General features: G+C 48.0%; 1 protein-coding gene across 1 annotated transcript in view; it reads left to right on the top strand.

Moving 5' to 3' along the window:
• The window catches only part of SVOPL (SVOP-like), a 45,215-nt gene extending 28,547 nt beyond the window's left edge, over positions 1–16,668 (top strand). The window contains exons 10-16 of the mRNA XM_006887213.1: positions 496–701; positions 2,286–2,397; positions 3,058–3,139; positions 6,753–6,842; positions 15,055–15,168; positions 15,261–15,322; positions 16,596–16,668. Coding sequence (XP_006887275.1) covers positions 496–701; positions 2,286–2,397; positions 3,058–3,139; positions 6,753–6,842; positions 15,055–15,168; positions 15,261–15,322; positions 16,596–16,668 — 739 coding nt within the window. The remainder of the gene's footprint in view (positions 1–495; positions 702–2,285; positions 2,398–3,057; positions 3,140–6,752; positions 6,843–15,054; positions 15,169–15,260; positions 15,323–16,595) is intronic.
• Positions 16,669–16,879: the final 211 nt, after the last annotated feature.

The following is a 16,879-nucleotide window of genomic DNA, read 5'->3' as shown; positions in this document are numbered from 1 at the left end:
GAGGGGAGGAGCCTGCAGGGGAGGGGAGGAGCCTGCAGGGTAAAGGATGAGACTTCACAGGAGGGGAGGAGCCTGCAGGGGAGGGGAGGAGCCTGTAGGGGAGGGGAGGAGCCTGCAGGGGGGGAGGAGCCTGCAGGGGAGGGGAGGAGCCTGCAGTGCAGGGGAAGGGACTTCACGGGAGGGGAGGACATTGCAGAGGAGGGAGGATGGAGGGGAGGGGAGGAGTTTGTCACTTCCCTCCTGCCCAGCAGCTTGAGCGCAGGTCTTCGGGTTGGCAGCGCAGCTCCTTCCCAGCAGGCCACCAGCGCTCCTTATAACATGATGCGGAGTTTGGAATATTGTGAGGACAGAATGGTGGCACTGAGATGTGAAGTGCTCACTGTGGGAACGGTGTGGACCAGTCAGGGCACATTTGGTGCCCTTGCATCTGCAGGGCACAGTGGGCCGGGCACCCTGAGCACCGCTCCACCCTCCTCCCTGCTCCTCTCCCTCCAGGCTGGGCATCTCCTTCGCCTACTATGGGGTGATCCTGGCCAGCGCCGAGCTGCTGGAGCGGGACCTGGTGTGCGGCTCGCGCTCGGAGTCCGAGGTGGCAGTGCCCGTGGGGGACTCGGAGGAGAGCCGCAGCCCCTGCCACTGCCACATGTTCGCGCCCTCGGACTACCGCACCATGATCATCAGCACGCTGGGCGAGATCGCGCGTGAGCACCTGGGGGACCTGGGGACACCCTGCCTGGTCGCCTGGGCATGTACCAGTCGTCTGACTGGCAGGGGCAGGCGAGGCTGGAGAGTGAAGCTCAGAGTAGCTGCGATTTACCAATCTCACATACTTCCCCCCCCCCCATTTTAACATCCCTGAGATGGGGCTGCGTCTTAACAGTGCTGTTAGACTCCAATCAGAAGGGTTATTTCTGCCTTGTTGTTGTTGTTAGGTGCTGTGGGGTCAACTAAGACTTATATGGACCCTATGAACAGTGGCTCTGAACTCTGACCTTTCCTGTGCCGTCCTCAGCATCCAAAATACTTGAGCCCATTGCTGCAGGCACGGCATTAATCCATCTCTTTTTTTTTCAGAGTGGTTAGGAGTTCATCAAAATACCATTGTTAAAAAAAATACCATTGTTCATTATGTTTACTAAGTCAAAGATAACGATTCCATTATATGAATGAGAAAAACATAACATTTAACTGACTGTGTTTGATTTTTCATCTTTAATATTCATAGGGAAAGTGTGGTGTTTGTTTTTTTTTTTTAAAAAAACAACTTATCTTTTAAAATCCTAAGAGCAAGTTAACAAGTATTTAATACAAATGTTGGATGCTATGAGAGAAATAGTCACCTTTGGTCAGAAACTCACGAGATTCGGACAAGGTTAATCCATCTGGTTGAGGGTCTTCCTCTCTTCCACTGACCCTCCCCTTTCCCAGCATGATGTCCTTTCCCAAGGCCTGGCCCCTCCTGGAAACATGCCCATAGTATACGGCCCAAATCTTCACCATTGCTGCCTCTAAGGAACATCCTAGTTGCACCTCTTGAAGACATAGTTGTTCTTTTGGCAATGCATGGGATGTTCAGCACTCTCCTCTAACACAAGAGCTCAAAGGCCTGGCTTGTTCTTCTGCCATTCATAGCTCTGCTCTCAGACACATTAGCAAGTAATGGAAAAGATCATGGCTTGAATCAGGTGCACCTTAGTCTTTAGACCAACATCCTTGCTCTTCAGCTCTCTGAGTCAACTCTGACTCACTGGCCCATGTGCATCACAGAAGAACTGTGCTCCATCTGACTTTCAGTGCAGCTCATCAGGTCTCCATGGTGTCTTGGGTGGATTAGAACCCTCGACCTTTTGGTTGGCATCTGAGTACCTTAACTATTTGCCCCACACAGAGTTTCCAGGACATAAAATAGAAGTACTTAAAAATCAGCAGAAAAAAAAATAAGCAGCACCCAATCTCACAAAAACACCTTTTTTTTTTCTTTCCAATCTGCCACTCTATTTCCCCTTTGTAAGCCCCCCACCAAACCCTTGTGGAGCACAGTTCAACTTTGACACACATGGTGGCCACTGGTCAACCATGGCCGAAGCAGCACCCTGGACACGCTGCACCCTTTAAGCACAGTGGTGTAGTCATCCTCCAGCCTGGGAGTGGAGGTGCCTGGAAGGAGGGTTGGTGTGGCTGCACAGGTGACTGCTCTGGCTGGGACGTGGTGACAGGACGGGTCCATGCCAGAACTTACAGGAGCCTGTGGTCAGCCTGGTCCTGACACGGTCATTCCTTTGTAGTGAACCCTTTAAACATCCTGGGCATCAATTTCCTGGGGAGACGCCTGAGCCTCTCCATCACCATGGGCTGCACAGCCTTGTTTTTCCTGCTGCTCAACATCTGCACCTCAAGGTAGCCAGTGAGCCCTCCTCTCCTCTCTCCCTCTCTTCTCTCTCCCTGTCTCTTCTCTCTCTCCCTCTCCTATCTCTCCCTTCTCTTTCCCTCTCCTCTCCTCTCTCTCTCCTCTCTTCTATCTCTCTCTCCTCTTCTCTATCTTTTCCTTCTCTCTCCCTCTCCTCCTCCTCCTTCTCTCTCTCTCTCTCTCTCTCTCTCTCGTCCCTCTCTCTCCCTCTCCCTCCTCTCTCTCATTTCTCTCCCCTCTCTTTCTCACTTTCTCTCTTCTTTCTGCTTCTTCTATCTCTTCTCTTTCTCTCCCACTCCCACCCCATTTCTATCTCTTTCTCCCTCTCTCCTCTTTCTCTTTCTTTTTCATCTTCTCCTCCGTGCCCCTCTCTGGTCTGTACCAGCACAGATGTCTCCTGAGCCCTAGCTACTGATTGTATGAACCATCTTGTCTGGCCCATTTACTCTGCAGACTGGAAGTGGGACAGGTTTTGGGGCCTGTGAGCATGTTGAAGAGGAAAGGGGATACCTAGGGGAGGTGGGGGCAGGTGCCTGCATTGTGATCAGCACCTCCTGGGGTCTGGGTTCTCTGTGATATCATGTGTGAGGTCTGCATGGGGCCACCTGAGCACCATACTGCCTGCTACGATGTCATCCTCTGTCCCCCAGTGCTGGTCTCATCGGTTTCCTCTTCATGCTGAGGGCTCTGGTGGCTGCCAACTTCAACACCATCTACATCTACACAGCCGAGGTCAGTCTCCGTGATGCAGTGTCCTGGCAGGGAGTGTGAGGCGGGCGGCTATAAAAGCTGGGCACTTGGTGCTCCTGTTATCTGGCACTAGTGTGATGGAAGTTCCTCACGTGGGTGACTCTGACAGGCTCATTTCCTCACAGTTCAGGAGAGCAGCAGTTTAAGTCCAGTGCTAGTCCAGGGGAATCTCTCTCTCTCTCTCTGTGTCTCTGTCTCTCTCTCTCTCTCTCTCCCCCCTCTGGAGGAAGGTCCTTGTCTCTTAGAGCTTCTGCTCCTGGGTGATCCTCTCAAGCCTTCACATCTTTGCTCCTCTCAATTCTGCCTTCTCCTCCCTTGTGTCAAAAGGAGTCTATTCAAAGCACACCCTGCACTAATCCTGCCCCTTTAACACAACCAAGCCAATCCATTCCCAAATAGCATTAAGGTCACAGCATGTGGTCGGTCTTAGGTGCCATCCAGTCCACTGCTGTTCGGAGTGACCCTCTGTTCCACAGACCCTAACACCACGTGGTCCAGCATTATCCTCACAATCATCACTGTTTGAGTCCATTGCTGCAGCCATGGTGTCACCCCACCTCTGAGTGTTGTCGTCTCAATCAGTGACCTTCGACTTTACACATGATCCTTCTCCAAGCATGGGTCTCTCCTGATAAGACATGAGGTTGCTTCAAACAAATATTCCGGTTGTGCTTCTTCCCAGTGGGTGTGTTTGTGCTGGCAGCCCCAACACCGATAGAGTTCAAACTCAGCAGTCTTCTTTGGTCTTCCTGATTCATTGCTCAGTTACCACATGTGTCCGAGATGACCGAGACTAATGCAATATGCTGTTTGATTTCTTGGCTATTGCATCCACAGGAGGTGATTATGAATCCAAGTACAATTAAATCCCAGGCAAGTTCGATGTCTTTCTCTGTGTTTCATGATGCTTCTTATTGGTCCAGTTGTGAAGGGTTTTTGTTTTATGTCGTAGTGTAATTCATGCCAAAGGCTGTAGTCTTTGAGTTTCATCAGTGAATGCTTCAAGTCCTCTTCACTTTCAGCAACTAAGATTGTGCCATCTGCATGCCACCGATTGATCATGAGTCTTGTTTCAATCCTGATGTCATATTCTTCAGATAGTTCAGCTTCTTGAGGATTTGCTCAATATACAGGTTGAATAAGTGTGGTGAATGAATACAGTCCTGACCCACATCTTTTCTGATTTTAAACCATGAAGTATTCCCTTGCTCTGTTCGAACAACTACCTCTTGTACATACACGTTCTGCAGGAACACAATTAAGTGTTCTGAAATGCCCATTCTTTTCAGTGCTATCCAGGACTTATTATGAACCGCACAGTCAAGTGTCTTTACATAGGTAAACAAGATCCATCCAAGATCAACAACGATATCTTTGGTTCCACTTCGTCTTCTGAATGCCGCTTACATTTCTAGCAGTTTGCTGTTGATATATTGTTGTGTTTGTTAATTATTTATAGCACAAGCTAGGCATCTCTAGTGTCTTAGTAGTGAGAAGGTGCACTACTAAACCGCAGGTACTAGGTTCAAATCCCCCAGCTGCTCTGCAGGAGAAAGATAGTCAATCTTCTCCCATACGATTTAGCACTTCTGAAAACCAGCTAGAGGGTCAGCTATGAGTTGCTTCTGACACAACAACAGCAGCAAAAGCTGGCAGCTCTGGTGGCCTACTAGTAAGACGTTGCACTGTTTACCTCAAGGCAGGAGGTTCAAATCCACCAGCTACTCTGGGAGAAAGATGAGCAATCTCTCCCATGCTATTTACAGCCTCTGAAAACCCACTGGAGGGCCAGCTACGAGTCAGTCCCAACTCGAGAGCACACACAACAACAGCAAACGTTTATTTGAGAATGTCTTCATTCTGTTGAATAATCTTTATTTGGGAGTGGGCACGAATATGGACCTCTTCCAGTTGGTTGGCCAGGTAGCTGCCTTCCAAGTTTCATGGCGTAGACAGATGAGCTCACCCAAGGCTGCAGCTGTTTGCTGGAAGCTGTCTATCGGCTCCTGGGGTCTTGCTCTTCCCCAGTGCTTCCAGGGCAGCGCAAACTCTTTCCTCCATATCTTCAGCTCTTGACCATATGCCACTTCCTCAAGTGGCTGAACACGGTCCAGTTCTTTTTGGTTCAGTGACCCTGCAGATTCCTTCCATGATACTTCCTGCCTCATTCACTATTTCAATAGTGTCCTTCGGTCTTGCAATTCAAGGCTTGAATTTTCCCTCAATTCAAGGCTTGGATTTCCCCCTTATTATCTTTCTGCTTGAGAAATGCTGAGCTCATTCTTCCCCTTTGGGTTCCTGATCCCAGCTCTCCTCATGTTGTTCTAACGCTTCTCTGTCTTCTCGAGCAGCTCTTTGAAATCTGTGCGGCTCTCTGCCTCATTTCTTCCTGCTCTTCTTCCTTGCTCTGTAACTATTCTACGTGCAAGAACCAGAATTACAGGTATAGAAGTTAGGGTTCACAGTGCATGATTTGGGGGGATGTGATGTAAAGTGTAACACTTGGTTTCTGTCGGCTTTCTAAATTCATTTTGCTGTTGTTGAGAAAATAGATAACAAATGACATAGCAGCTCATGTTTCAATGTGGACAATTCCATGACACTGATGATGTCTGTCAGATCACACAGCCACTCCCAGCCTCGTCTCTGACCGTCCCTCCCTCAGGCACACCACCTCACCACCCCAGGCCTCCTACCTACCTAGACTTTAGAGTTGCCATTGTAAAGGGTCCCCTTCAGGCAGATCTCTAAAGAGAACTTACATTCGGCTTCCTTTACCAACTAAGCTAAACCACTGTTTGGTTTTAAGAGATTAAATATTATTGTTATGGCACTATAGTAGAGTGGACTTGGAGGAGAGGGACTGAAGAACAATGAAAGAATATTCTGTTTTACTTTTCAAAGCAAAAAGCTAATTGGTGGGAGGGGTAGACAGGGAGAAAAGTGCAACAATGAATGGATAGAAATCCAAAGTCTCTGTAAACTTTAATTAAAATCAATTTAAAATAAATAAAAAAGGGAACAGTGTGGTTTCTTTAAACATTTGAAATTAAATTGTCATTGATTTTTTTTTTTTTTAGTAAAAGATCTAAGGCATAAAATACACCACTTAAAGACAGTTTTATGTGGATGCCTTCATGACATTAATTTCATTCACCATATTGTGTAACCATCGCGATTATCAAGTTTCATCACAGATCAGACATTGGGAACCTCTTAAGCAATGATACACAGCTTAGTGGGTTTTACTATAAATGTACAAACACGGCAACAGTGGAGCCACGTGTACCCAAAGACGCAGAGAGGAGTGAAGAGGAAGAGAAGGCAGAGGATGTTGGAGAACACACGCGTTGTCCTGGGCACGCTTGTCCATCCCCTTCGCCGTAGCCGCCAGGAGGGCCCTGGGGTCGGTAGTGTGGAAGGCATTTCCTTGCCATTCTGCAGAAGTCCCCTCACGCAGCGGCATCACAATTGCAGCTCGGAGGTGGGAGTCTTCTGTGCGATTCAGGGGCTTGTGTTTCTGCCCAAAACCAAGAGAAAAGGGACTCGGAAGGGGAATTACCAACTGACTGTGCCCTTGTGCTCCTCCCCCCAGGTCTACCCCACCACGATGCGTGCCTTGGGGATGGGGACCAGCGGGTCCCTCTGTCGCATTGGAGCAATGGTGGCACCATTCATCTCTCAGGTACAGCTCGGGCCAGGATTGACACTCAGGGGTGGGCACAGAGGGACCTGGGTCTCGGCTGAGAAGTTTCCTCAGTGGTGCATGTGGTTCCCAGTCAACCATGGACCCACCCACTGCCACACGGAAGAAAGGCTTGGCAATGGACTTAGGCAGAAACCGCAGCCAAGAAACCCTGTGTGACAGCTCTGCTCTTTAACTTTTGCTTTAAGTTGTAACCACCTTGACAGCAATGCTTGTTTTCAGCTGATCTCTGGAGGTTAAAACTACACCCAAGGATTTCTGTTGACTTGATGAGCTTTCTTGAGGGGCACTGGTGGGGTGAGGGGCTCGTTTGATGTCAGTACCCTTCCAGATTTCCATTTTGCCAGTAAACCATGAGGTATTGAAGGCAGAATTCGCTTAGCTTCTCACTGGGTGACAGGGGAGTATGCCAAAGAGACAGGAGCTGGTGGGCTTCCTCACTGACACCCAGGTGTGTGGCTGGGCACACATGGAGATGTCATGCAATGAGGTTAGTTTGAAGGGCAGGGAGGTGGCACTGGGTGGCATAAAGTAGCCCAGGTAGATTAAAATCAGGGCTGTGAATGCATCCAGAAGGGCGTAGTCATTTCTATCGTAAAGAAGAGCTGCGTGGCCACTCCACTCGCTGCCCGTGTATTTTGAACCCACTAGGAAACTCTGGTGGCCTAGTGGCAAGATGCTGTGTTGAAATCTTGAAGGCATGTGGTTCAAATCCATCAGCTTCTCTGCGGGACAAGGATGGGCAATCTCTTTCCATACAATTAACTGCCTATGAAAACCCTCTGGAGGGTCAGCTATGGGTCAGCTGCAACTAGACAGTACACAACAACAGAAAATAAACAGTGGTTTTGCCAAGAAAACAAAAATTCTCACTTCCAGGCTGATAGGCAACATCATGGAAGATGGAGAAGAGATTGAAATTGTCAACAACTTCATCTTGCTTAGATCCACAATCCACACCCTTGGTTCCAGCAGTCAGGAGATGTATCAACACTGGGAGAAGTCTGCAATCGCAATTGGGGACCTTCCAAATTATTGAGAAACAATGATGTCAGTTTGAGGACAAAGGTGCATCTGATTCAGGCCATGGTCTTTTCAATCACTATGCATCGGAGAGCTGGACAATGAATAAAGATGACAGCAAGAGAAATGATGCCTTTTATCCTGTGGTGTTGAAGAAGAGTATGGACTTCCAAAAGAACAAACAGACAAGACAAAGTATGGAGTCTGCGTATGGAGTCTGCGCCCTCCTGGGAGACAAGGACGATGAAGCTTCATCTCACTTTGGACATGTTGCTAGAAAAGTCTAATCCTCGTACGCCAGTGTTCATAACAGTGTTATTCACCATCGCAAGAAGAATAAAAAGGTGCAGATGTCCAACCACATCGCATGGATTGAGAAATTGTGGTACATTCAAACAATGGAATACTACGCAGCACGCAGGAGCTGTGATTTTGTTATTATCTAACTTGGGAGGGACTGGCGAGCAGCATACTGAGTGAACTATCTCAGTCCCACAAGGACAAATATTGTGTAAGACCATTATTGTAGAATGAGTACGAGGATCCAAGGGAGTGGGAAGGGTGGAAGCAGAGGGATGAGGATGTGCAGGGGGACGAGGATTAGTGGTGAGGTTGTACAATTTGATGGGCGGGGGTGAGGGAAATTGGAAGAATCTGGTCTGAAAAACAACATATTTGAATCTTGTAAATAAACTAGTATGGGACATAATGCTTAAAGAAGTCCTTCAACAAGATGGTCTGACACAGTGGCTGCCGGATTGTGTGTCAGAGATTGTGAGGATGGCACAGAACAGGATAGGGTTCAGATCTGGTGTTCTTAGTGTCGCTATGAGTCATACACGACTCGACAGCACCTAACAACAAGAAGGAAACAAACAGCTGTGCCTGCCCAGAGCTGGCGCCTGACCCTGCTGCTCTCCAGAGGGCTGCAGCGGTCTGTCCCCTGCAGCCATTTCCAGGTGCCATCAGGATGAAGGGCTGTGGCAGGACTTTGAGAGAAGAGCAGCAGACTGGGTCACTAGGCAGTGCTGATTCAGCCCTTGTGTAGAACGGCAGCCACTGAACCATCTGGAAGTCATTCAGAGCCCTGGTGAAAATCCAGGGTGTCCAGACATTGTGAAAAAGGTCTCATCCTGGAGGAGAAACAGGTGACCTCAAGGGCCCTGGTACTTTGGCAGGTGGGTGGTTGCTACGGGCACCCACATCAGGCAGCCCTGGTCCCAGCCATCTGGGGGACACTCGGCAATCCTGTATGCTCTGCTGACTCTCTGACCAGTGTCTAGGTGGCCCAGGCCTGGCTGGTGTCCAAGCACGAGCTGTAGCTGTTGTGGACAGCACTCAGAGCCATGTGCAAATGTGTCTGGGCTGGAGGTGGCTGTAGACAGTGTTTGGGTGTGGTCAGCCCAATTTACAGAGATTTTGCTACATGGGCTTTGTAACTGAGGAGCAGGTGGTATGTGTTATAACTCTCACCTTCTGCACAGGAGATCTGCTTTGTATCCAATCATGCACCTACATTCAGCCACCACCATCTGTGAGTGGATGCCTGTGTGTGGCTGTGAAACTTGGCAGGTTCCGGTGGAGCTTCTCAACCAAGATGGACCAGGAAGAAAGGCCTGGCAATCAATTGGAAGCAGCCCATAGGAGGCTTGTGAATCACATGGTCCTGACTCAGGTTGGGTGCACGCCCATGTGTGGGCAGGAGCCCTGTGAGTCCAGTGACAGGACCCCAGCTGACAATCATTCCACGTTGCCAAGTGAGCGGAGGTTTCGGGAATTCTGGGAAACTCTTCTTGTTCCGGATCAAGCTGGAGGGAGAAATGCTAAGTTAGATCACATAGCAAATTTACATTTGGCACAGAAAAAAAGAAGTGATCGTGGATCAGAACAGGACACAACAGCCGCCTCTGGGATAAGGGTGGCCGCTGAGCAGGGGCTTTGGTGGACGAGTGCGGGTCCTTCTCTGGCACCCCTGAGGGCAGTGAGGGGTACGGGAATGGCTGGGCACTCCTGGAGCTTCTGGGAACAGAAATCCCTCGAAGCGTCAGGGCTTCCTGTCTGAGCTGAACACAGAGCAGCCGCACCTGAGACGTGGTTCGTGGCAGTGTGGATGCTTATTGGCTTTTGGGTGGTTTAAGAGATTTCCCAAGGCAGTGTCAAGGGCGTGTGAGGAAATGAAGAGCTCATCTCATGGACTTCGGACGTGGTATCAGGAGGGGCCAGTCCTGGAGAAGGACAGTGAGGCTCGGAGAAGAGAAGAAGGCCCTCGAGTGGACTGACATGATAACGGCAGTGAGGGCTCAGTGCCACAGAGGCTGTGCGGATGGAGGGATCCGCCCTGTGTCCTGTTTACGTCGGGTGTGTGGGGTGGGGTGGGGTGTTGTTCTGTTGTGTGTAGGGTCTCTGTGGGTTGGAGCTGACTTGACATCACCTGACAATACTAATGACACAAATGACTAGCATTTTAAAAAAATAATTATCGAGGGTTTTTTTTTGGGGGGGGGGGTTGGTTTTTGGGAAAGTCAAAAGTTTTAATCCAGATTAATAACAAAATATAGTTAAGACAGCTCCTGAAATGTACACACAGGCACCTCAGTCTCTAGCCTCATGGCTTCTGGCCGGTGTTCCTAAGTTCTTAGTGCTGCCAATATTAGCTTCCCACGCCTAGGTGTTCAACAAAGTTCTTAGCCCTGCCAATAATGGCTCTTCACAAGGTCCCATCTCATGTCAGGTTTCCAGTTTGGCCATACGTGTTGCTGCAAAAAAGAATTATCGCGTTTTTAGAGAAATCTTCTATCTCACTACTTACCAAACAAATCCTCCGCCATCGAGTGGATTCGTCACAGCCCCACAGGACAGAGAACAACTGCTCCACTCTGTTCTCCAGGCTGCAGTCCTTCTGGAAGCGGAACGCTACATCTTTCTGCTGAAGAGCGAGCAGCCAGTGAGCTCCAATCCCTGAACTTTCAGTCAGCAGCCTGCCGCTTAATCACTGTGCCACCAAGTCTCCTTTCCTCATACTAAGAGATGAGCGCTCTGGTGGCTTAGTGGGTAAAGAGATGCACTGCCAACCCGAAGGCAAGTGGTTCAAGTCCATCAGCTGCTCTGAGAGGGAAAAGATGACCACTCTCCTCCCATGTGATTTACAGCCTCTGAAAACCAGCTGGAGGGTCAACATTGAGTTGGTTCCAACCCAAAGGCAAGGAAAGAGAGGAGATAACAAATGTATTTCTTTTTTCTTTTGACAAATGTAATTTTTAAAACTCTTTGAACGTGTCTGTGAGTTCTGAGGCATGATGGTCAAGACAGTGTCTGTTAATGGAAAAGTTGGATGTGACCTCCACAGCAGTTCTGAAGGTCTGGTAGAAAGATGGAGCAGATTAGATTAGAACCCTGGAAAACCTATCGGGTAGTTCTACTCTGTTCCTCCAGAGTCACTAGAAGTTATTGTAGACTCAGAAGTAGTGGTTTGAATTGTTTGTGATCAAAAAACAAAACAAAACAAAACAAAAACAAAAACAAAAAAACACCCACGAATCCGTGTGTTGAGTAAAATGTTTGTGAAGTTTGGCTCTATGAAGGAGCGTGTGGCATCAGAATTGGCAGAAGATTCATCAATAACCTTTCTTATATAGATGACACAGCCTTGCTTGCCGAAAATAAGGAGGACTTGAAGCACTTGCTCCGGAAGGTTAAACATTGCAGCCTTTAATATGGATTGCGTCTCAATATCAAGAAAGCAAAAATCCTGACTGCTAGCTCAATAGTCAACATCATGAAAGATGGAGAAAAGATTGAGACTGTGACTTCATCTTACATCCCCTATCAATACACTTGGTATCAGCAGTCAGGAGACCAGGAGACGTATTGCACCGGGAAAGTCTGCAGTCAGGAATCCCTCCAAATTACTGAGGAGTAATGATGTGAGTTTGTGGATAAAGGTGCACTTGATTCAGGCCATGATCTTTTCAGTCACTTGCTATGCATCTGAAAGCTGGACACTGAATAAGGATAACAAAAGAAGAATTGGTGCCTTTGAATTGTGGTATTGGAGAAGAGTGCTGAATAACCTGTGGACTGCCAACAGAACAAACATATATGTCTTTGAGAAGGTACAGAGTGCTCCTTGGAGGCAAAGATGATGAATCTTTGTCTCACATGCATAGGGCATTTTGATAAGAGAGGTTATTCCTTAGTGAGGGACGTGATGCTTGGAAAGGTGGAAGGTCAATGAAGGAGAGAAAGACTTTCAATCAGGTGGATTGACACATGACTGTAGCAATGGGCTTGAGTGTGTCAGAGATTGTGAGGATGACACAGGAGAGGACAGGACAGGATTTAGATCTGCTGTTCATAGTGTCACTGAGTCATACTCAACCCAATAACATTTAACAACATCAACATATATATGAATCTGTTTATGTACTTTCACCCACCTTGATCATCAAAAACTCAAACTCACTGCTGTCTAGCAGGTTCTGACTCACAGTGAGCCTCCCTAGGGCTTCTGTGGCTGTAAACTGTAATGGGAGGAGTCCGCCCATCACTGTCCAGCAGAGCTGAGGGTGGACTCAGACCCCTGGAGAGGCACAGCCTTTGGTGAGGAGTACAGCTCACAGCCTATGCCGTCAGGGCTAGTTAACAGAATCACGGTTCTTACGTACTTTATAATCTGTGCTTTTGCACTCAACATTTTGCATTTTTTCCCCATTAAGAATGAGACACAAGCTCTTTGTGATGCTGAAAGATGTTGCGTTGTATACAGATGGTCCTCAGATACTGCAGGGGAGGGGGGGCAGTCCAGACCACTAGGGTAAAGCAAATCATGCGGATTGTTGGGTTTCCCAGTGCATATTTTTCCTACACAAAGAGGCCTTTCCACAGTTACGATGTCAGGTATATGACTGAGACAGAACTGCTTTATCCAGGTACTTTATTAACAGATCCAGAAGGTAGTAAGATTGTCTTCCAAGACTGTCTCTCTTCTTTCCAGACTGTTAATGATTTTATACCTTAATCAGCAACCAATTTACTTGACATTTCATTATTTTTTGCCAGAGTTAGAAGGCTTCTCCTTCTGGGAGACAGTATATATCTCACTAAAACAGACACTCTTCCACACAGTGCCTACGTTTTCAGGTCTACTCAAGCAGACAGTATTCAGACTCCAGCCTGTTTGGTACATAGTTAACTAATGCATAGTTAATGATCACATAGGTGATCATCTGCCGTACTTAAGACAGATAGTTCTTTTGATCTGCACCTGAGATCTTTCATCTCTAAACCATAACATCTGCTTACAGTATGAGACCATAGGAGGACTTTAACGATTTTTTTAAATTATTATTAAATTTTATTAGTTTTAATGAACATTTACAGAGATTTTGGGTTTTCATTCATTCATTGTTGTACTGTTTTCTCCACCCTCCTCCCCAGTTCGTTCTTCTTCCCCCCACCCACGAATGTCTGTTTTAATTGTCCAGTTGCCACAGTGCTTGTCAAAGCCAGTTCTGATTAATCTCCTTTGTCAGTGTGTCCCTTGCCATTCGCTATCACTCCTCCCTGAGAGAGACTTCACCCTGATTCATAAGGAAAAGGGGATGGCGTATTCTCTTAGCTACTTCCTGCTGAAAAGGGACGCTGTGGGTTTCAGGGTGAAGATCTTCTCTCACTACTCTAAAGGGCCCCTTTGGCAGTAGGAAACACGTAGACTATTATGGAGATTGATTTTGGAATTTAGATGCACTGTTACCAATTGTGCTTAGCCGTGCATGTTGACTTTAACGATTTTATAAAGAACTATTTATGACTCTTGCTTAGCTAATTTATAAATCAAAGTCTAGAGGATCTAAACGAGAGTTAAACAGGGTGCAAGACTTCAATTTCATTCAACTATGTTCCGTGTTATATATGGATAAAAGTCAGTCCTGAACTTTATTAACGCTGTCCTATCTTTCAATATGAGAGGGATGCTGACAGTGCTATAGTCTGCCGACCCTGTGATCTCGTCTATCGTGTGCAGTTGTTGTTGTTAGGTGATACAGAGTCAAGTACAACCTATGGCAAACCCATGGATAACAGATCTGAACCTTGTCCTATCCTGTGCCATCCTCACAATCTCTCACACCCTTGAGCCTATTTGCTACAGTCGTCAACTCATGTGGTTAAGGCTCTTCTCTGTCAGCCCTCCACCTTTCCAAGCATGATGTCCCTCTCCAAGGAATAGCCTCTCCTAACAACATGTTCAAAATACGTGGAACGAAGTTTCACCATCTTTGCCTCCAAGGAGCATTCTGATTGCGCTTTCTCTAGGATACATCTGTTCTTTTGGCAGTCCATGGGATATTCAGTACTCTTGTTTCAATACCACAACTCAGAGGCATTGGTTCTTCTCCTGCCATTCATGTTCATTGTCCATATCTCAGATGCATAGCAGGTGATTAGAAAGACTGTGGCCTTAATCAAGCATACCTTAGTCCTCAAACCAACATCATTGCCCTTCAGTAGTTTGGAGAGGTTGCCGACAGCAGACTCTCCAAAAATATACATCTATCTCCTGACTGCTGGAGCCAAGAGTGTTGACTGTGGATCCAACCAAGATGAAATCTAATTACTGCTAGAAAGGGGAATAGAGAAAAAATGAAACAAGGTCACTACCACCACAACCCCCAAAATTCATAGCTGTGTGTGAACGATAAAGGATCTTTTCTAGGGGGTTGGGTAGAGGATGCCAGAGGAGACCAGCCTGGGGGGCTTTCTGAGACAGTGATTTGAACCCACATCAGGCCAGCACACAGGTAAGAATGTCCATGGTCCCTACTTTTGCTCTGAAGCATCTTCCTCATCTTGTCAGGACTGAGGTCACTTGGGGCAGCATGAGGTAAGAGAGTTAGAACCAGCACAGGAGAGATTCGTGTTTTCGGGGAGTAGGCAGGTGGCCCTTACACTGCAGATGCAGGAGGGCTTGGTAACAGAGAAGAGGTGCAAGATGACTGCATCTGAGCCTGAAGAGGGAGCCCCCAAATTCTGACCAGCTCAGCCCAAGTCAGTGGGCTGAGACCCTCAGGGGCTACCCCGACCCTCACAGATGTATCTGGGGAGAGGAGCCTTGCTTTCTCTGTTACTGAGGGACTGTAGTGATGACCTAGGCTGTCCCTGTACCTCACAGGTCCTCATGAGTGCCTCGTTCCTGGGTGCCCTGTGTCTGTTCTCATCTGTCTGTGTGGTCTGCGCCATCTCTGCATTTACCCTGCCCATCGAGACCAAAGGGAGAGCCCTGCAGGTAAGCCCTGTGCCCTGCACCCACTCACCGCCACCAGGGTCCCTGAGACTGGAGGACGGGCTCACTGCAGACTCCCCACATACTCACTGCAGGTTCACTGCGTGTTCACGGTGCACTCACTACAGGCTCACTGCGTGCAAACTGCAGGCTTACTGTACACTCACTGCAGGCTCACTGTGTGCTGACTGTATACTCACTGCATCTTCACTGAGTGCTCACTAAGGGTTCACTGTGTGCTCACTGCAAGGCTCACTACGTACTCACTGTGCTCACTGCAGACTCCCTGCTTACTCACCGCATGCTCAGTACATGTTCACTGTATTTACTGTATACTCACTGCAGGCTCACTGTGTGCTCACTGCAGGTTTATTACATGTTCCCTTCAAGCTCACCACACGTTCACTGCGTGCTCACTGCATGCTCACTGCTAACTCACTACGTTTTCCACTGTGATTACTGCATACTTGCAGCTAGCTCAATGCATGTTAAGTGTCTTCACTGTTAGCTAACTGCACACTCACATATTCACTGTGTTCACTGCATACTTACAGCTAGCTCAATGCATGTACAGTGTTCACTGCATGCTCACTGCACACTCACATGTTCATTGTGTTCAGTACATGCTCACTGCACACTCACCACATGTTCACTGCATGCTCACTGCACACTCATTACATGTACAGTGTTCACTGCATACTTGCAAGTTAGCTCAATGCATGTTCATTGTATTCACTGCATGCTCACTGCATGTTTGTTGAGTGCATTGAGGTGATGAGCAAGGCTTGTCTCCTTAGGGCCTCTCCAGATTCCAACTCCCTGGCTTGAGGAGTTTCGCCTGTCCTCCCTGACTGTGAGAAAGGACTGGTGATGTGCTGTGATCACACAGGTCAGAGTGAAGGGCCACTTTGTGTCCAGAGGGAAAGATGGCCTTCTGTGATCTACAGAACTTTCCTTGTCCAAGGACAGAAGCCAGGCACTCCTGTGGGGAGCTGGGAAAGTAGAAGACCCTTTCGATGTAAAGTGGTGGGCCATGGGCTCCACTGTGCCAGCTTTGGTTGGTCAGATGCCATCGCTTTGATAAGAGGCAACATCAGCCTCTTGTTAATCTTTAGACCTTGAGGATACATGGTGGCCAAGTGGGTTAAGAGTTGGACAGTTTAAACCTGTTAACCCCTGTGAAAGATGGAGCTGTTTGCTTCAAGGAGGAGCCATAGCTTTGGAAACATTCGAAGACGTACTGTTCTGTCCGTGGATCCCTGTGGTTCAGAATTCCCTGGATGGTAGTGAGAATCCTGGCCCTGGTTTAGGACTGATGTCTAACCTTAAATTCTCAGCCACTGCATTTGCCTAAAGGGGAGGCAGTAGGCATAGCTGGCCTCTTGGGACTTGTGGACAGAGGCCCTCAGCAGGGTACTGCTGTCCCTCAGGTCTGAGGCCTCCAGCAACGAGGGCGATGAAACCCAGCTTTGCAGCTGTGGCTTGAATCATGGGAATGGGTGAGCGCTGTAAGTTTGTGTGTCCATCTGATGATCGCTTTGCTGCAGAGCTCAGGCCCCAGGCCAGAGGCTGCTGAGTGCAACACAATCAAGAGGGCATGATGCTCGTGTGTCAGCTGGCACTGTGCCACTCACCACCTGGAGAGGACGTTGTAGTTGGGTGTTGTAATTTCTGACTCATAGCAAGCCCCAGTGACGGGACAGAGCAGAATGGC

The sequence above is a fragment of the Elephantulus edwardii genome, unplaced genomic scaffold, assembly GCF_000299155.1.
Source record: "Elephantulus edwardii isolate Elephantulus edwardi_28Jun2011 unplaced genomic scaffold, EleEdw1.0 scaffold00055, whole genome shotgun sequence".
NCBI classification, from domain to species: domain Eukaryota; kingdom Metazoa; phylum Chordata; class Mammalia; order Macroscelidea; family Macroscelididae; genus Elephantulus; species Elephantulus edwardii.
Note: the sequence above shows the minus strand (reverse complement) of the source record. Positions and strands in the feature narration are given on the sequence as shown.